The sequence below is a fragment of the Cornus florida genome, unplaced genomic scaffold (genome assembly GCF_030987335.1).
Source record: "Cornus florida cultivar Cherokee Brave unplaced genomic scaffold, ASM3098733v1 CherokeeBrave_3.0.0_Hap2_Chr11, whole genome shotgun sequence".
Lineage (NCBI taxonomy): Eukaryota > Viridiplantae > Streptophyta > Magnoliopsida > Cornales > Cornaceae > Cornus > Cornus florida.
This window is the reverse complement of record NW_026775581.1, coordinates 24904828-24925325: the sequence shown is the minus strand read 5'-3', so window position 1 is coordinate 24925325 and position 20498 is coordinate 24904828. Positions and strand designations below refer to the sequence as shown.

General features: G+C 36.4%; 1 protein-coding gene across 1 annotated transcript; it reads right to left on the bottom strand.

Moving 5' to 3' along the window:
• Positions 1–10537: 10537 nt before the first annotated feature.
• On the bottom strand, positions 10538–18726 carry LOC132285582 (plasma membrane ATPase 1). The gene is made up of 21 exons (XM_059787773.1): positions 18107–18726; positions 17884–18003; positions 17414–17512; positions 17168–17305; positions 16868–17002; positions 16564–16743; positions 16260–16466; positions 16055–16174; positions 15830–15949; positions 15614–15736; positions 15423–15527; positions 15164–15308; positions 13951–14115; positions 13575–13813; positions 13349–13381; positions 13111–13192; positions 12553–12713; positions 11899–12084; positions 11601–11783; positions 11302–11480; positions 10538–10908 (listed from the first exon to the last, which is right to left on the bottom strand). The coding sequence occupies exons 1-21, from the start codon at positions 18158–18160 to the stop codon at positions 10812–10814; spliced, it is 2871 nt and encodes a 956-aa protein (XP_059643756.1). The 5' UTR covers positions 18161–18726; the 3' UTR covers positions 10538–10811.
• Positions 18727–20498: the final 1772 nt, after the last annotated feature.

Below are 20498 nucleotides of genomic sequence, written 5' to 3'. Positions count from 1 at the left end.
ATTGAACGAATGTTTTTGAGTTCAATTCTTTTGAAAAATATCATTGTTAAATTCCCAAAGTTAGTATAATTAATCATAATATGATGGTTGTGGTGAAGTCAAAGCCCTAAGACTCTCTCTCTGATCATTTAAATTAGTTTAATTCACTCTAGTTAAATACTTTGTTATAATTTTAGTTTGTTAAATCGTGACAACTAACAAACTTTTCAACCAAGTTACCTGTAAACCATAAAACGAAATTAAAAACTAATGCAAATTTCATCTCCCTGTGGGTTCGAAATCCTCTTTACATAGAGTTATCCGACACGATATCGTTATATTACGAGCATGTATTTTATTATTGCGAGATACACGAACATCGGGTCCAAGGGTGTTTTGAGGAATGGTGAAGAGGGAAGGTGATAGTGTTGGCGCTAGGGCGTAAGGCAATGCCATGCCAACAAATCCTTAAAACAAAAATGAGCACAAAGCCTAGAATGCTCAACACCCAACTGTTTCCTTAAAACCATCCACATCAATCATTAACACTTAATCGGCTATGATGGTATTATCCTATAAATATTTGAGGAAGAATCCCTTGGTGGTGGCTTGATGGTCCAGTGGGATGATAGGTTTGAACTGTTGTTTGGAATGAGTAGCAATAGAGGTGTTATGGTGTGGTGTTTAGTGCTGATTGATCGTGTCTAATTTTACCACTCGTAATAGGACAATTCCATGTATAATAGTGCTATAGAAAGAGATGTCGAACCCACAGGGAGATGAGATTTATATTAGTCTTTAAATTCGTTTTATGGTTTACCGATAACTTGGTTGGAAAGTTTCTTGGTTGTCACGATTAAAAACAAACTAAAATTAAGCTGAAATATTAAACTAAGTAATCAAAGAGAAAAATCTTAGGGCTTTGACTTCACCACAATCATCATACTATGGTTAACTGCTCTAACTCTGGGAATTTAACACTTATGTTTTTCAAATGAATTGAACTCAATAACATTCGTTCAATTCGGGTTTTAAAGAAAGATGTTCTACAAAATTCAGTTAACTATAACCTATCTGCGGTTAGCACGAACTATCCACCTACCTACTCTAACTACTTTGTAAACAATCCACCTTTCCTTAGCATAGACTATGAAAACATTTTTTTTGCAAAAAACGTTCAAATACCATTATATGACCTCTATTCTTGTGCCCAGCAGGGCTCCGCCAGATACCGCACAACAAGATAGGTTGGGAATAGACAATAAACCATCACATCTAAGGCAAGGGAATTATAGTTTATAATCTACTAAAGCATGAAAACCAATTGAGTTGTCTCAATTGCTTATAGTCATATAATCAAGTAAACATAATATAATAAAATAAAATCCCAGAGTTAAAACAATCAAATCATAATACTAGATTGGGTTACATCAGTGCCCTAAGAGAGGAATTAGCTACTCATGACGATATCGGATGTCATCTGTGTTAGAGTTGTCTCCATCGTCACGGACGGCACTTCTCTTCTCAGGATCTTCACTTTCAAGGTTGTAGGAACCCTAAAAGTCACCACGTTACTAGCCTTCTGAATAACACCGTAAAAAGAACTTGAAATTTCGGACCCCTTCTATCAAGGCTTACGCCTTCTTTTATAGAAGAAAATAAGGATTTGGTGGGCTTTTAGGTCTTCTAGCCCATCTGGGATGAGATACGGCTGTAAAGAGAGCAATCCCGTACTTTAAATCTAACATGTGATGGAAGGCTCGAGCTTTAGGAACAGAGGCTCGAGTTTTAAGGTTCAAGCTTGAGCTTTAGGAATAAGGCTCGAGCTTCTCTGGATTGATGCTCAAGCTTCAAGAATTGGTGCTCGATTTTCACTTTGACACTTAGCCAATTTTTTTTAACTATTTTCCGAAGCGTCTTTTTCTTCAACACTTAGAATATTTTTGGGATTGAAATCTTTTAACATTGCTCGATCCAAGCTTCATGGACTCAAGCACTATGTACCAGGCTCGAGCATTTGGGACTCCAAGCTCGAGCTTCAATGGATAGTGCTCGATCCTGAAGGTGAGGCACGAGACCTGGAGCATAGCCTTTCAATTAAAATCAACTCTTCAACTTCTAACGCCTCATGCTCAAGCTTGAAGGTCAAGGCTCGAGCACCCTTAGGTAAGGCTCGAGCACCCTAAGTTAAGGCTCGAGCACCCTTAGGTAAGGCTCGAGCACCCTAAGTTAAGGCTCGAGCACCTTAAGGTAAGGCTCGAGCACCAAGGTACAAAGCTCGAGCTTCAATGCCTTGTTGACTTTTCTTTTTCTTTATTGTGATGCTCGAGCCTCAACACTTGGGCTCGAGCTTTGGGGCTTGAATTTCTTCAAACTTCACCATTTAAGCTATCAGCTTTCTCTGAATAACCGACAATGACTCTGTAAGCTTCGATATCATCATAAAGTCCCGGTTTCAACTATTTCTCTGAGAAAGTACCTATAAACACACATTAAACATAAATCAGTCTAATTATGGATAGAAGTATCACTTTAGGCCTTAACATACGTATATTTAGGGGCTCGAATATACATATATTCAGCGCTCATCACTGATGAGCATAATGGTTTAAGGTATGATCCGAGGATGGATTAGAGATTGTGGGTTATTTGTTGTGTGTTGTCAGGTAAGTGATAGGATTATGGCCAGTTAAGGCAATTATAGACTATTTAGTCATTAGAGCCAGTGAGGACGATGTTGCCAGATAATCACCTTTTTCTTTTGACAAGTCAGTGGGTTGTTGTGACTGAGGTCACGGGTCTTATGTGTACGGTGATCGAAGTAGTATCGCCTGGGAAGGAAGAGACGGAATGGGTGGTAAAATGTCTTTTTATGGCTTAGAGGTTGTCATTTAGGAGTGACTGATTCTAGATAGAACAGGACGCGGTGTCCAATGTACTATAATCGTTCCTAATGTTAGTACGCTATGAGCAATTGGTGCTCTTATCTGATTGATTTTGGTTAGTATGGGTGTTGCAGAGTAACGTATGCGAAGTTCCGGGGTTGATAGTGTTTGACGGTCCATTTGTGGCGAGGTCGCCTAGATTTAAGTTCATAGTTCCGTATGAGTATCCAGTTAATTCTTCTCCTTGTGTGTAAGGAGTTCAGTTCATTTCAGGTGAGATTGGGTGTCCACGGTTGGACGATTGGTGAGCAGCATGTGATAGGGTGTTAGGCACATTCAGGTACGAGTCGTCAGACTCTTATGAGAGTGGAGTTGTTACCCTTCCATTTGTTCTGGTCTTGACAAGGACGTCGTTTGTCGTATATCTTGTCCTCTATCTAGGAGTTGTGCGTGTCAGCGGATAGGCTGACCCGTGTGTAGGTTGTTATGTTGTTAGAGTTCATTGGTATGGGTTAAATTGAATTGGTCGACTCACTCCCACGGAGGAAGGTGGAGTCTTTGGTTTTTGTTATGTTTGTTTTAAGAGTGGCTTGACCGATGGTGTATGAGGCACGAGTTGCCGAATAGGGATGTGTGTTTCCAGTGTTTATTACTAGCAGTGATGGCTAGGGAATGTGTCGTGAACTGTAAGTTCAGGGATGATTAGGTGATATGATGTGAGTCATGTACTTGGGTGTTTTTATAGACGTTTCATTCAAGCAGTGTTTTGAGGACTAGTGTCGGTATCGTCTTAGGATTAGGATTATATGATTTGAAATGTAAATGTATGATTCCTTTGAGGAGTAATCGTAGTGATTGACTTTGGTTTTGAGATCTCAAGCATGAGATAGTCGCATTGTGTGTTTTGACGAGGTAGGAATTGAATCGAGTGATGTTATGGAGTTGTTTACCTAGTATAGGTGTTATGAGGAGATTAGAGAGCTTTTATGTTGGTCGATGATTGTAACGTTTGGTGTCATGTTATTTTTAGCTTGTTATGGGTTATGTGATTAAAGAATGATTGGGATTTTTAGAACAGGTATATGACTATATAGTTGTTGAGGTTACGTAGAGCGATGGATTAATAGTGAGTGGATCTCATCGTTGTTTTGTGGACTGTGTGAGATTGTGTTTGAGGTTTAAACCTGAGGATAGGAACGACGTCTGTGTTGAGACCAAATCGATGATGAGAATGGCCTGGCCAACCATTTCTCCTGAATCAATCCCTCTTTAGCACGATGTCGGGTCAAAAGTTAATGATTATTTCGACTTGTTAGTGACAGTGAGAACATAGTTATGTACGCTGTGTTGGTATGACAGTGTGGACTCAGATGATTTATTTCGGGTGACGAAGTGTGTTAGGTGGGTCCATGTGTCCAGTCCATTTGATTGTTATCTTATTTTAAGGATTTATGTCCTGGGTATAGGATAGTGCGCTCTACTGATTTGCTAACTAATGTTTATGCAGTCATTGGGAGATTCATTGTTTGGTCATCTTGAGGTTGGTAAGTATTGTGATTGTCGTATAGTGCGATTAGTAGTTGTAGATGCTGTTATGTAATGGTGTAGTTACGTGTTAGATAGCGAGTGCTTGGTTTGACAGAGATGTATAGAATTGGGATTTAGTGTGTCCTTTGAAGGATAAGTTGAGGTTGGATGTTGTCTTATTCAGTGGTTTGGTGACCGTTCTTCTTTCGGGCTTTGGAGCCTTTCATGGCAGTGTAGAGTTTACCGATGTCCGTTTTGAGTCAGGCGTAAGGTCTTGTTGGTCTTGTGTTCTGATGTTTTGAGAGATAAGTACCCTCATAGGGTGGTGAGTATTGTGTTTTAGTGGTAATAGTATGTAATTGCCTATTGATGTCCGGTGTCAAAGGCAATAATGCCGGTGAGTTCATAATCGTGTGGTCTTATGGGGTGTTTCTCGATGAAGTGTGTTGCTGTAAGCCTTTTTCTTTAAGGAGAGTAGATTTCGAGAACGAAATCTTTTAAGGAGGGTAGAATGTAATATTTCTAATTTTTACCATTTTCCATTTTCTGGAATTTTTTGAATTTTTTTTAGGGTATTTTTGTCTTTTTCTCGTTTTGCGTGTCAGACACTGTGAGATGTGTCTGGTGTGTCTGAGAGTTAGTTGGGGCATTCTATTGGGTTCAGGACTCTTGGAAATGTAATGGTTGCTATTTCGGCATTTTTTTTTTCATTTTTGGGCCGGAAGGTCCCAGGTGGGACCCGTTACCGGGGCTGTGGTGTACGAGGACTGTGTTTTGGGTTCATTGCATTTCATGCATGTCTAATTGTTGTACATTTGTGTGGTGACATGTTTACTTTGTGAATGTAAATTGGTTAATGTATGTATATATTTATATAAAGGTTAATGTTAAAAGATATTTTAAGTGACCATGGGACCCACCATCATTGAAAGTCATTACAAATGACTTATTACATTGGCAGAGTCTTCATTTCTCACCTAGCAACCACAAGATTCTCCTTCTCGGCTCCATTTTCTTTTTTCTTTTTCTTTTTCTTTTTTTTTTCTTACACACTTCAAGCCTTGATCTAGAGTTAATTATTGAGGATTTGACCTTGCCACTTAAAGCAAAGTTGATGAGCGCGTCTGGATCTTCGTTTTAATCGAAGCAAAGTTACGATTGGCCAACCATTGGATTTTCAAAATTTTGGGCAATTTTAGGGGTTTTCTCTCACTTGATGTAGGGATGTCCTAATCAACAAAAACTCTTTGATTTTTGTGAATTTTTTTTATAATTGAATATATAGCATGCTTCATTGTGCTTAACTCCTGAAAGAAAAGAAAAAAAAAATCATTTTATTGTTGTCAATGATTTGTATATTTATATAAAATTCTATGTCTAGGTGATGTATGTGTATGTGGTTTGTAAACTTGATGTGAGAAGCATGCTTATGTGAATTTATTTCATAGATTATGTGATTAACATGCTAAATTATTGTTACATGGAAGTACGATATGTTCTTCGTATTATTTGTAGAACATGTTAGGTGGTTAAGTTTGAATTAGAAGCATGATAATGAATATTGATATGGCATGAAAAGGCATGATACATTCATGCATAAGCATCGGGAAGAAATGGGAAAAATGATTTTAAAGAAAATGAAAAAGGTTTTGGGAAAAAGTTTTGAAAGGGTTTGCGAAAACTCGGCCGCCTAGGAGTTGCCTAAGGACCGTGGCGTTAGTGTGGCCTAGAGGGAATTGGAGAGATTGCCCTAGCATGGTTGAGTTACCTGGCCCCAAATGACGCCATGGAGTCACCATGGGTCTGTACAATTAGCCAATCCTTCTCTCGTGCCACCATGGAGTTGCCATGGGACGGATTACACTAACGGTTTAGAAATGATGACGGAAAAGGTTTTGGAAATGGGGAGCGATATTGCATAACATTACATTCCATAGCATGGCATGGTTCGTTTATAACTTAGATTATTGTTGTTGATGTTGTGGCTATATTTTTTTCCGAAAATGGCATGATCCCGGTTCTTTTTCCTATTCCTCGTTTGGATTCACGGGGTCACAAGAGGTGTGTCTTAGGCACCTCATACTGAGTCATTGTGCTCACCCATTTATTATTAATATGTTTCAGGACACAAAAAGGAGGTAGCAGACGACCATCCACCACAAGTTTAGACGGGATTGGAGATTTATATTTTGCTATTTTTTTTTAGAACTTTAATATTTTGTAAATGTAAATCTTGACTATTCTGTAAAACTTTAGTATAATTTGCATAATGTCGTAAATTATGAACTTTTGATTTCAGCTCTATTTCATGAACTATAAATTGATGTAATTAGAGTATGTTCCTTGTAAAGGAGTATGTAAATCTTGACTATTCTGTAAAACTTTAGTATAATTTGTATAATGTCGTAAATTATGGACTTTTGATTTCAGCTCTATTTCATGAACTATAAATTGATGTAATTAGAGTATGTTCTTTGTAAAGGAGTATGGGACTAGGTAGTAAACTGGTGCTTCCATGTTTTTTAAGGAATTGGAGGAATGGGACTCTTTTATATGTCTGTTGTTGTTTTAGGAATGTTTTATATTATTTGCATTGTGGATTGGGAAATGATAGATTAGTTTGAGGCCATTACATTTTTTTTTATACAGTTCAACAGGTTATAGAGGGACTTTTTCTGCAGAGATCGTGCCGAAATTTTATATATTAGTATTATTATTATTATTATTATTATTATTATTATTTTGGTATCTTTTTGGGTCGTTACAGAGATGAAAATTGAGATTCTTCTCCAACAAATTGTAAGAAATTATCAAAATTGTCATTTTATTAGTTAAATTGGGAGTTGTAGTTGTAATATGGTGGTGGAGGATCCATGGAATTGAACTTGAGTAAAAAAATATAACTAAAAGATTGAGAAAATGACTTAGTGGTTGTAGTTGTAGGTTGAAGAGTAGAGAATATAGATGGGTTGGATATGAGGTGAATAATAGTACGGGTTGATGTATTTATAGAGACAAAAAAATAATAATAATAAAATAAAAAACCAAAATACCAAAAAATCAAAAAATATGCTTTTGTGCCAATATAGCTGTTAAGGCACTATTTAGGTCAGCCAAACAGTGCCTAAAATGGCTATAATGTCGATAAGAATATTGAAATTTTTAAAAAGGAAAAAAAAAAATCACTTTTCTCCATTTTTTAAAAAACTTTTTTGGTCCAAAAAAAGCCTTTAAGGCACTGTTAGGCTGAACAGTGCCTTACGACTCTTTGGTTCAGTTATTTTAAGGGACAAATAAAAGAGACCAAAATAACCCAAAAACTTGATTTTTGGGTATTATTTCAGCTAAACATGCCCTTAAAAACAGTACTCTGGGCTAATACAGTAAGTTAGGCCACAATTAAAATATATATATATATATAGGCGGGCCCGCATGGCAGGCCGCACTCACTAACAAGGTCGTCGTTTCCTCGATCCACATGACGTGGCCCAATTTTGATGACCCACAATGGAACAGATTGGGTCACCAAAAATAAACCCAAATCGCCAAACAGGCCACCATTGGACTTGCTTTAACAATAACTATGAATTATGAAGAGAAAAGACTAAGAATAATGCTACTGAGCACACCAATAAGCCAAACAAGTCAACAAAAAACTGCCGGAGACACGACAAAGGCGAGGACAATGCTGCCGAACACACCGGCAGACTAAACAAGTTGATCAAAACTGCCGATGACACAGTAAAGACGAAGACAATGCTACCGAACACACTGACAGCCTAAACAAGTCAACAAAACACTGTCGGAGACACGACAAAGGCGAGGACAATGCTACCGAATACACCTGCAGCCCAAACAACTCATTCAAAACTGTTGAACAACTCAAAGACACGACAAATACAAAGAACATTACTGCCGAACAAACCGGTAATCCAAACAAGTCACAAATAATACCGAAAAACCCTTAGCAACATTTCAAATGCTAAGAGAATATTCCAAAATAGGGATCCGAACCTAAGAAGAGAAATTAAGCTTTGATATCATATTATAAAGCATAAAACAAAAGCGAATAGGTAAATAAACGAGTATAACACATAGATATTACGTGGCTCAGCCACTAGGGCATACATCCACGGCACAAAGAACCGGCTACATCACTTTTATAATTCTTTCTCAATTTATACACAATACAATGGTGGAGGCTCCTTTATATAGGAAAAGAAATTAGGAGAATGGAAAGAATTATAAAATAGGAAACAAGGAGGATTTTTCTCCATTGATTCCTCTAGTAACACAAAATCTTCAGCAATAGGAAACAACATCATTACTGAAAGATTTTTCTTCACTGATTCCTCCATTAAATTTTCAATATATTATAAAGCATGAAACGAAAGCAAAGAAATAAATAAGTAGAACACATAGATATAATGAAGTTTAGCCAATGGGCCTACATCCACAGCACAAAAAGCCTAAAGGGCTATACTAATTTTATAATACTCTCTCAATTCATACACAGGAGAATGGAAAAAATTATAAAATAGAAAACGAGAAAGATTTTCCTCCGCTAATTCTTCCATTAATACTTCAATAATATGTGTGTGTTAATGTTTAGGGTTCTTTGTACAGAGAGAATTCCCCCAAAAATATATCGTCTCTCTCTCTCTCTCTCTCTCTCTCTCTCTCAACATAGTTTTAGAGCACGGATTTCCTTTTCTGATCAAAACCCTAGTTCGCTGTCTCTAAGAGAGTTTTGTAGTAGCTGTGTTGGTGTACTCTTCGTCGTCCTTGCATAGGAAGAGCAGTTGATCATCTTCCCTACTTGTTACAAGTGTATTCGTCACTATCCTCTTGATCGTCACTGTATATTAATTGATCCTTTTTGGGTGTCATTGGTGGCTGGAATTTGTTGCTGGTGTTTAGTAAATAACCCCTGCTACCATTACGGATCGTGTTGGAATGCAAATTACTACTGTCAAATTAAGTAACACCAATTACTTGCTATGGGCTCAGGCTGTGAAGATATCCTTAGGAACTCGAAGGAAATTAAAATATATCAAGAATGATCTTCTGTCCAAAACTGATAAAGGGTATGAAAATTGGGAAATTGAGAATTACATGGATATGTCTTGGCCATGGTTCTTTTCCATTGCCAAGGAAATATGGGATGTTGTTCAAGAAACTTATTCTATGGAAAAAGAAAAAAAGGTTTCGAGAATCTACTCTTTGTATGAGAAGATGTTTCTTTTTCGACAGTCGGGGAAGGGTATAGGTGAATATTATAGTGCTTTGAAAGGATTGTTGGATGAATTAACTCAATACCACCCACTGACTACTGATCGTGAGGTACCGGAACGGCAATGGGAAGAATTTTATGTCTCTATTTTTCTTGCTGGTTTAGATGTTGATCTCCATCATATTCGCAATCAAATTCATGCTAGTGATGGAGGACTCCCATCTTTGGGTAATGTTAATGCACGAATCTTTGGGTAATGTTAATGCTCGATTACTTGGAGTTGCTAAATCATCGTCTTCAAAATCAGTTGGAAAAGAAAATTCAGCTTTGTTGACCTGGTCTGGGATTCAAAATTCTACAAGGGGTCGTGGTAATTCCTCAAAGAACATGGATATTGTTGGGTTCACAGATGCTAACTGGGCTGTAAGCCAAATGGATAGGAGGTCTACATCTGGGTATTGCACGCTTGCGGGAGGTAATTTGGTAACATGGAAAAGTAATAAGCAAAATGCTGTGACAAGATCGAGTGCAGAGGTAGAATATATAGAGCGATGGCGCATACAACTTACGAAATGATGTGGGTGAAATCTCTTTTACAAGAATTGGGTTTTTCAAACAACATGCCTATGAGAATGATTTGCAATAATCAGGCTGCTATGTACATTCCTAGCAATCTGGTGTTTCATGAGAGAACTAAACATATCGAAGTAGATTGTCATATTGTGAGAGACTTGGTGATGAGTAAAAGGATAGTTACTACTTATGTGAGATCCAAAGATCAATTAGGAGATGTCTTTACCAAGGCATTGGGGAAATCTCATTTTTCAGATTGCGCTTCTCAAACACTTTCAGCTGCATAATTCATTAACTCAACTTGCAAAAGTCAACAAGTAGAAAAGATCAAAGAACAAAAGGACCAAAACATTTCTTGTATAAACATTATCAGTACTTGCCTCCCAGTTAGGGTATTGCAGAAACATGTGAAGGAAGACATGACCAAAAAAACAAAAACAAAAAAAAAAACATAAACAAATAAGAACTGATGCAGGCATCCTGAGATCTGAAAATGGAAAGCACAGTTGCACAAATTGAAATGGCTATTTCAAGGGTAACTCACAACTACATGCTGATTTATATGTCTTTAGTCTCGGCACCAGTGAATTACATCTCTAGAATATATCATCTCCTCAGACTGTGTATGATTGCTGAATTGTTTCTATATCGAGACCCTTCAATCTTACCACCGATTCTACGTGACCTTTCAGTGTGGTTAGTTCTCTCAACCTGCAGCAAGCCATGCAAACAAAATGTATCATGAAAATAGATTTCTAGTTTATATGCCAACAAAACCCAAAGGGGCCATAACCAAACACCACGAATGCAAAATGCATGTAGTAGTAATACTATACTAGAGGTGGCCTAAACAAAGTTGGGAAGAATCAAAACCTCTAGTGACAACAATAACACAATCTAATTAAATTTGGCTGAGTAGACAGAACAAAGCCAAGGCCTCACCAATAGAGCAAAAAGGAACTACACCCATTGAACATTTTTTTATTCCTATGCTGAATATGACTCTAGGTCATCATTGAGTTATAATTGAGTAATATCGCGATTAAGGCATGGAAAATCTGATTTAGTAATTGAATCAACTCTTTGCTAAAGATTAGTGCACACCTTGCTATTTCAGCTCTCCTTTTGGCTTCCTCAGCCATCTGATTAAGCTCAGTGAAGTTAGTTTTGTCACTAAACATTTTGGGGTCGGGTACGTCCAGCCCATGAAGAGTTCTTTGAGCATGTGCCCACTTAAGTTCTCGTTGTTCCTTCCCAAAATCCTTTTGCCTAGTGAAGGCAATCTGCAAACGAATAATTTATTAGAAGGGGGGAAAGTTGAGTAAAATAAGAGTTCTTTTTGGTGTTTGAGAAATAAAATGCCATCCACAATTCCCAGGCCATCCAATCAGTGTCATTCATACCCTTTGCTCGAGAACAAGATCCCATGCCCTCCCACTAAGAGCATAGCGAATAAAGAACTTTATAAAATCAAGCGGGAAGTAGAAGATGATATTGAAAAGCCAAATCACACCAGCCCAGCCCCATCCAATTCCTTCAATTGCAGCAAAGCTCCAGTTTGCATAAACCGCAATCAAAGTAGCAATCTGAACACTTGAAAATAAAGATTATGCAGCTAAAAATAAAAAATAAAAGGTAGAAAGATTAATGTTTTATCTATAGTACTTGAAAGGAACTTGCAGTAGATCAGAAATGACTCACCAATTGAGCAACCACAAAAGCCACCACAAGCAACAACCCAGGACGCTCAACGAAGGACCAACTTCGAGATCGTGTAACAAATATGAGAGCCTGACTGATGGTGCTCACTTGAAGATATACAGCTGAAGCAAGCTTTCTGAAGTCGTCGTGAGCTGTTTTCTCCAGAGTTGGCACTCCAAATACCCGCTGGAAAATTACCAGGAGAATGGATCAACTAAAAATTAACTCATCACTAACACTAAACACATAAAACAAGTGAATGCATGTGGATCTGATAAGCAAAAAAAATTTCTTGATAACAGACAAACACAAGCAGAAGATAATTGCAGGTACGACCAGCTGCATAGATTTTGCTATATAGTATCATGAAAACCAGGTATTGCATGTTCTTCTTCAATGTCAAATAATAATAACAATAATAATAAGACACGACAGATTTCATTAGAACCAAATCGACCACTAAAACAATTTTTTTCAAAATAGAATAATACAATTTCAAAAAGAAGAAGAAAACACATGAGAAGTCCTTAGAACCAAATCGACAACTAAAACTAAACTTTTAAAATACAATACAATTTCAAAAGGTTTATACTCAAAGACGCATCTTTAATGCAAATCTTCATTACCAACTATAATGAATACAGGCATGCTTACAGGGAAAAAGTTTGTTTTGTATGCCGCCCAAAAAAATATGACTGTCATCATTGCCAAGTAACTACCAAGAACGATGCCAGTTGTGAAAATTTCAGCCAGCTTCCAGCTGTCAGGTAGCGGAGATGGTTTCACCCTATCCTTTGATATAGTCATGATGGTACCTGACATGTCAAAGGTGGTAGAGATATGCCAAGAAAACACCTACTAAGTCATCCCAGAATTCAACATAAAACAACTAGAGGAAATAAAATAGTGATTATCTGATCATTGAGTCTACTCAATCTCTGAAGTTATAATAAACTTTGTCAAGTCAAGTAAACTCATAAATGATCTCAGTAGGGCAATATAATAGTGGATGGAATTTTAATAATGCCAATGAAATTAATGAACATGCATAGTGAGAAAAATAGGAAAATGCGATTCAGTGTGTCTGCTTTCAGTGCTTCAGTTATCACATAATCATTTCTTAAGTGTAAGAAATCAGATATATATACTGGGATTCAGTATGTCTGTGCATCTGAGAGAGAGATGTTCTATGTCAGAGAAGGAAGAACAAACCATCATTTAGGATTGCAATGATAAGCACCATAAATGGTGGAAAATCAAACTTCCATATCAGGGCCAGCAGCATGAAACCAAGCTGTTAAAACACGCAGAACATGGTAAAAGAGTTTATAAGAAAATGCACTCCAAGCCATTGAATACTAGTGAGACATGAATAAAATGTACAAAAATTAGCAGCACAACACACCACCTACATAACAAAATCTCCCAAAGCAACCACAATAGAACTTACCACAATACGAATTGTAATAGAAACAGCATAAATCTGGCAAAAAGGAGAACAAGTGAGTGAATCATCTGATGAAATTCAAGAATACCAACAATAAGGGCGCATAACCTCACACATAATAGTAATATAGTTATTCTGAAAATTAAAAGCTCAATAAAATATAATTTGCTGAGACTGAAGTGAAAATAGTCAAATTTAATACTGCATTATCATCGGCACCCATGCTTACAGTGTAATTTTTCATCCTCTGAAATATAGCTCGACTTGTCAAAACAGCACTAATGATAACACTAAGGCCAGGTTCAGTAAGGACAATGTCAGAAGCACTACGAGCTGCATCAGTTGCATCAGCAACAGCAATCCCAATGTCAGCCTTCTTCAGAGCAGGAGCATCATTAACTCCATCACCAGTCATTCCACAGATATGTTTCCTTGCTTGCAAGCGCTTTACTATCTCGTATTTGTGCTCTGAACCAACAACCATGATAGGTCAATCAATTTAACCAACAAGCAATGGAAAGAACGCAATTTGGTGCAAAGATTGAATCTCAGGCATATGTCAATTCCAAGGAAAGAGAATATAATCAAACATAAGAATAACATACCAGGGAAAACACCAGCAAAACCATCTGCTTTCTCTATGAGCTCATCAATTGGTAAAGCAGCAATAGACTCGTCCTTGTTCTGACCCAGCAAAGCAGATGAAGGATACATGTTGGTTCCCATTCCCAGGCGGCGCCCAGTTTCCTTTCCTATTGCAAGTTGATCCCCTGATAGGATTTTCAATGTTCAGACATCCAGACATAAATCTGAGAACTGAAAGCTCGTAGAACTAATTCTGAAGAGAGACAAGAAAAAACTGGCACAAATATTGTATAATACAATACACAAGGGAAAATTTACAATAATCCAAACTATAACATTACAAATTTTATCCACTAAATTAAGGTATTCATGTTCTCTTTGCTTAAAAGGGAGGAAAATATTTCATTATTAGTCATAAATCCGTGTAACGACGTCCATCCCTCTTGATACTTTTTTCAAGGTCATTGCGACCAAGTTTTCTCAAAAGAAGGAGCATCAAGTTCCCAATACCTCAATTCAACAAAGCCTTTTAGCCAACTTCTTGGGGTTGGCTAACCATTTTTCCATTCCTCCCTATCTAAGGCCATTAATCTATCCTGTTTTGGTTTTATGATTAACATTATCTCCAATTTCTCCTTCATTATGAATAATTGAGCCTAAATAACTGATGTTCATTGTTTTTGTACCCCTTGATCCTTAATCTTCACTACATCCTTTATGTATTTCTAGATTTACTAAAGTTAGACTCATATATTTACTTAAGTTATCTTAAACCCTTTTAATTTTAGAGCTCTCCTCCAAGCTCCCAATTTTAGCACTTAATTCTCCAGTTTCATCAATTAAAAAATATCCTCAGTAAATAACACACACCATGAAATTTCATCCTGAATTTTCCAGTTCATCCATAAGTAAGGCAAAAAGATACGGGCTTAATGTTGATTCTTGATATAAGCCTATGGTAAGAATTCATTTGTTTCCCCATAGTCGTTTTAACTATAGTAACACATCCATCATACATGTCCAAGTTTCCGATACCCCAACCAATAAATTTCTGAAGAGAACAAATAACATAGAGCACATATTATAATCACAAGAAGAAAAAAAAAAAAAATCAGTTTACTTAGTTCTCTAAATTTTAGTGCAGGTCTAAGTTATACATAAGGAGGATCCTAGTTTTACTAAAATATGCCTGAAAGTAAAAAATAAAACTTAAGAACACAAAACATAGTGCACCTGTAATCATTTTAACATTTACTCCTAGATTTAAAGCCCTTCGAATTGTCTCCGCACTGTCATGCCTGGGCGGGTCAAAGAGAGGCATGAGACCAATGAACTGCCATGGGCCTCCAGAACTCTCTTTCCTTCCATCTGGGACTTCCTGTATTAAAATTGAAAAAAAAAAAGAGTAAATTGAAATATATTTTCGTTATACAACTTATATGATGAATTAGGGGATCATGAATGAGTGGAAGTGGAACAGTAATTTAGTTACCTGGTATGCTACAGCAAGTGATCGCAAACCTCGCTCTGCAAACTTATCAATCACAGAATGAACCCTGTGCTCTATTTCTGACTTATTGCGTGCAAGATTTAGAATCTAAAAGCCATATTGAAGGAGCAGGAATTAGATAAATAATTCAAACAAAAGATGAAGCCAATTACATAAGCTTGTGAGAATGATACCTGTTCAGGTGCACCTTTGCTAACCCTATGCATTTTGCCTTCGCTGTCAAAATAAGTCAACGCTGTTCGCTTATCGGTAGGATTGAAGGGAAGGAAATGCACCTCTCGAACGCCAGCACGTGCCTGTCAAAAGTGATAATTACCAAAGGAAGCAGCAGCGGAAGCATTAACACCAATTAGATGTCAAAGATAAAATAATTCTGTAATATCAATTACCTCCTTTGGATCAGCCAGCATCCCAACTATGGCAGCATCTATAGCATCCTGGTTTTCTACACGGGAGGCTCGAGCCGCCATCAGAACAACAGTGTCGGCATCTATTCCTTTGGTAAAAACCTGAGAAGATATATTCAGGCACACAGAATTAGAGTTGTAATCATTAACAGAAACAGATGCACATATATTGATATAATCAGCAAAGAGTGGCACAGCCTTGCTAACCTCAATAAGGTTCTTGTCAACAGTAAGCTTGTTCAATGTCAGAGTTCCAGTCTTGTCACTGCAAAGAACATCCATTCCTGCCATCTCTTCTATTGCTGTCATTCTCTTTGTAATAGCTCCCTGAAGTCATTGTTCAAATGTGACATCATATATTCAGAAAACCTCAAACCATAGTCAGTGGAAACACCAAGTCAACCTAGCCAACCTGCTGAGCTAAGCGATGAGAACCAATAGCCATTGTCACTGATAGCACTGTGGGCATGGCAATTGGAATTCCTCCAATTAGAAGCACAAGAAGATTGTCAATCCCGGGGCGATATTTTCGGTCTTGAATGGGGTACATCACAATAAGCTCTATTATCATCCCCACGGCAATAGAACAAATGCAAAAATTTCCAATTGCGGTCAAGACCTAAAACAATCAAGACAATAACAAAGTCAAATAAAAACTGGGACTGAAAATAACATAGCAATTCCAGAGAAAATGCTACACAATTTTACTCCCTTGCCTTTTGAAAGTGGCCCACTTGGTTAGTAGAATCAACAAGATGAGCAGCCTTTCCAAAGAAGGTGTGAACCCCGGTGGCAATGACCACAGCTTCAATCTCTCCCTGTTTGCAAGTAGAACCAGAGTAAACACCATCTCCAGGGCCTTTTGTAACAGGAAGGGACTCGCCCGTGAGAGCAGACTGCAAAAGCCCAAACAAGACACAATTTCAGTAACATAGTCAAAACTTGAACAATCTAATGTGAAAATACCTTCCACCAAGTAAAGAAAATATAGCTTGCAGAGCAAAGGTTAAAGCAACCCACCTGGTCAATTTTCAACGGATCACCTTCAAGAAGCCGAGCATCTGCAGGAATTATATCTCCGAGTTTTACACTAATTACGTCCCCAGGCACTAAAATAGCAGCATCTTCCTCACTCCACCTTCCATCTCGAAGAACCTTCATAAAAATAAAATTTTAAAAAAAACCAACTTAAATCCTCAGGCATGTATGCTAGAAAATTAAACAGAACTATTTATTCAATTTCCCACTCCTTCATTAAATCATCAAAATCCATAATATAGGCAAACAAATGATATGGGATGACTTAATTATATTTAACACCTTGGCTTTTGGAGCGAGGCGAGCCATGAGAGCAGCCGCTGCATTGCCAGCATTGTTCTCCTCAATGAAACTAATTGTTGAGTTAATCACAAGCAAGGTAATGATACCCACAAAATCTTGCCAATCAGGAGGCTTTCCCTGCAAAATTAGATAAAAAATTAGTACTTAAATAATGCAATAAATTACCAAGAAACGAAATTCTCTCTAAAGACAATTGCTGTATGAATCTACAAGAAAAATTCTTACTCCTCCATTGGCAAGGGCAATCGCCATGATAGCAGCAGCTTCCATAACCCATGACAGAGGGTTCCACATAAACCCCAAAAACTTCAAGAATTTGCTCTCCTGAAAAACACCCAACAGATGAAATGTTTTGGAGACAAAAGGATTAAGATCAGAATTACACTTCCATAACCCATTACAAAGAGCTCCACATAAACATCAAAAACTTCAAGATTTTACCCTCCTGTAACAGACCCAAAAGATGAAATTTTGTAGGGACAATAGGGCTAAGATCACAATTTTAGTTCAGAGGGACTGGAACTCTGTGTGTGTGTGTGTGTGTGTGTGTGTGAGAGAGAGAGAGAGAGAGAGAGAGAGGGTCATCATTACAGAAGATGAACTGTTGGATAAGGCAAAATTGTTAACATCAGAATTACATTTCAAACGAGGCAGAAGATTGGAAATGTAAAAGAGGAAAAAAAAAAAAACATTACCCTCTTCTCCTCAAGCTTGTTGTGGCCAAAAAGCTCTAATCTCTGTTCAGCAGCCTCACTAGTGAGGCCCTCTCTGCTACATCTCAAATTCTCAAAAACTTCTTCAACAGGTATGTTTTCCTGCACTCACAGAACACAAAATCCATCAACCAAAATGAAACAAATCAAACAAGTTCACACACAAAACCAACAAAAAGAAAACATCAGCTCTCAGATCCATTACCAAATCCACTGCCTCCTTCAAAACAGCCTCCAGAACTTCAGGTTTCTCTGCCATCTTCCTCTCTTTCTCTCACTAATTCTCTCACTCTATCTCTCTAAAAACAATTATATATTAATAACCCATTAAAGAACCACCATGAACAAACCACGAAAGCAACAGAAACTTGTAATCTACAAGAAACTCCAAAGACTAGACTACCCAAGTACCCATTAATAATAGAGACCCGATTTTGAAGATGAATCTGGATTTGTAGACCACAATGAGGACGACCCACCAATGACCAACTCCAAATCTACTCAAGAGGTTAAACAGACACAGATGAAAGAGTTCAGTAAAAGTTATGTAGTCCACATTTGTATTTTCTATTTATTTTGGGTACAATATCCAAAACCTCTCTATTTTCAAAATCTCAGCAAACTATCCAATCCAATCCAAGTGTGCCATTTTTTTTTCGAAAATTTATTTTGACAATCCAAGTGTGACATACATACGTCCTTGTGTTTTCTTCTTTTTTTTTTGGATTGAAAGCCACTTTAAGATTTTAAACAGCTTTTCAGAAATTCTTCTTTATCCTTTTCAAATTTTCAGAGCTGCTTTGTATGTCTGTGTGGTTTTTTTTTTTTTTTTTTTTTTTGATGAGACCAACCAAAAGCTTACTATGACCATACAGCCCACATGGACCAGCGCACATGGACCTCACTCCTCCTCAAGCCTGGTTCATAATCACCTTTCCGTGCACGTACGTATATATATATATATATATACCCAAGTCTCAAATTAAATGTTTATCAGTTTTTTTTTTTTTTTTTTTTTTTTTTGTGTAACATTATTAATTTATCCTTTATATTAAACTTTTAAAAAGTTAATCATCTCATCGTCTAAATTCACTATGAACATATTTAATAATTTATTTATTATTAATATTATAAAAAAAAATTATAACTCATTTTTTTAAAAAGTTAAATTTAAAAAATATATATATTTAATTTGAGACGAATGAGTGGTGTATATCAATATATATATATACACACACACATACATACCAGCAAATGGCAAAAAAAAAAAAAAAAAAAAAAAAAAAAAAACTTCTCTCAACAGTCCGGTCAGTTTTGATGACATGCTTCCTCTGATTTTATTTATTTATTTATTTATTTTTGTTCGCAAAAAACGGTTTATTCATTTTGAGATTGCTGCAATAAAACCTCTTTGTTGCATAACTGTTAAATAAATGACCAAAAACGTTGCACTTGACATCAAAAAAGCATGATGCGACGGTTTTGCTCTTAGGCAATTTTAAGTCTTGTAATATTTGGATTAACCTAGCCCTAAATATAACGAAGGCTTCATTCAACGAGAAAAAATTAAAAAAAAAAAAACAAAAAATTAGAGTCGCAAATTAAGCCACACAATCTTTTTTAATAGGTGTTGCTTCCACAATTTAGAAGAACTCTCGCTTTTTATTGTTTATTACTTAATTGTGCCTAATTATGCCGCTCTCACGCTCTGACTCTCAAATTCACTCCCGCTCCCACTCAAGCTCAATGTTATTTTGAATCTTCAATTTTAGAAAATTTAATAGAATGGATATTTTGTATTTCTAACGAATGAGGTATTAGGAAGAAAAAAAACTAATAAGGATATTTTAGTAAATTTTAGGTGCCTTGAAAATCATGCAGACGACTTGGTCTTAGGTTTTTTTTTACAGTCTTAGGGGTAGGATATGTAAGCAGGTTGAATTCGAATCAAATCTCACTCGAAAAGATCCATTAATCCAATCTGTCTAAGTTTTATTTATTTATTAATTTTTTTAAGAAAAGTTAATCTTGAAAGAGAGAGGCAAACAATGATTAGAATATTAAGGAGGGAAAATCAAAGACAAATAAAATATAGAAGAAAAAAAGAGAAAAAAAATTTTGATCTTTATTATTTGTTAAATAAAAAACAATAGTGTAAAAATAGGGAGAGGGAAAAGGAAAAAGAGAAAATAATTATGAACATTTTGATAATATTTAAATACTACTCCACTATTCCTTTTTTAGGATGTTCTAAATTAGTTGTCTAATTTGACAAGTCAAACAAAAAAAATAGTATTTTTTTTAGGATGTTCTAAATTAATTGTCTAATTTGACAAGTCAAACAAAAAAAAATAGTATTTTTTCATAATTAGCTTTTTAGTTTTCAAAAATTCTCAACTTGGTAACATACACATTTTTAAATTTAAAAAAATAACTTCATAATTTTCAAAAGGGACAGTGCATTCACTGTTCGTTCCCTTTTATAATATCAAAAGTGAACAACTAATATGAGAAGAGGGATTATGTATGACATTACACCAGTGTTCAAATTTCTCCCTTACAGTATAAAATGCTCTTTAATACCAACTACCCTTTTA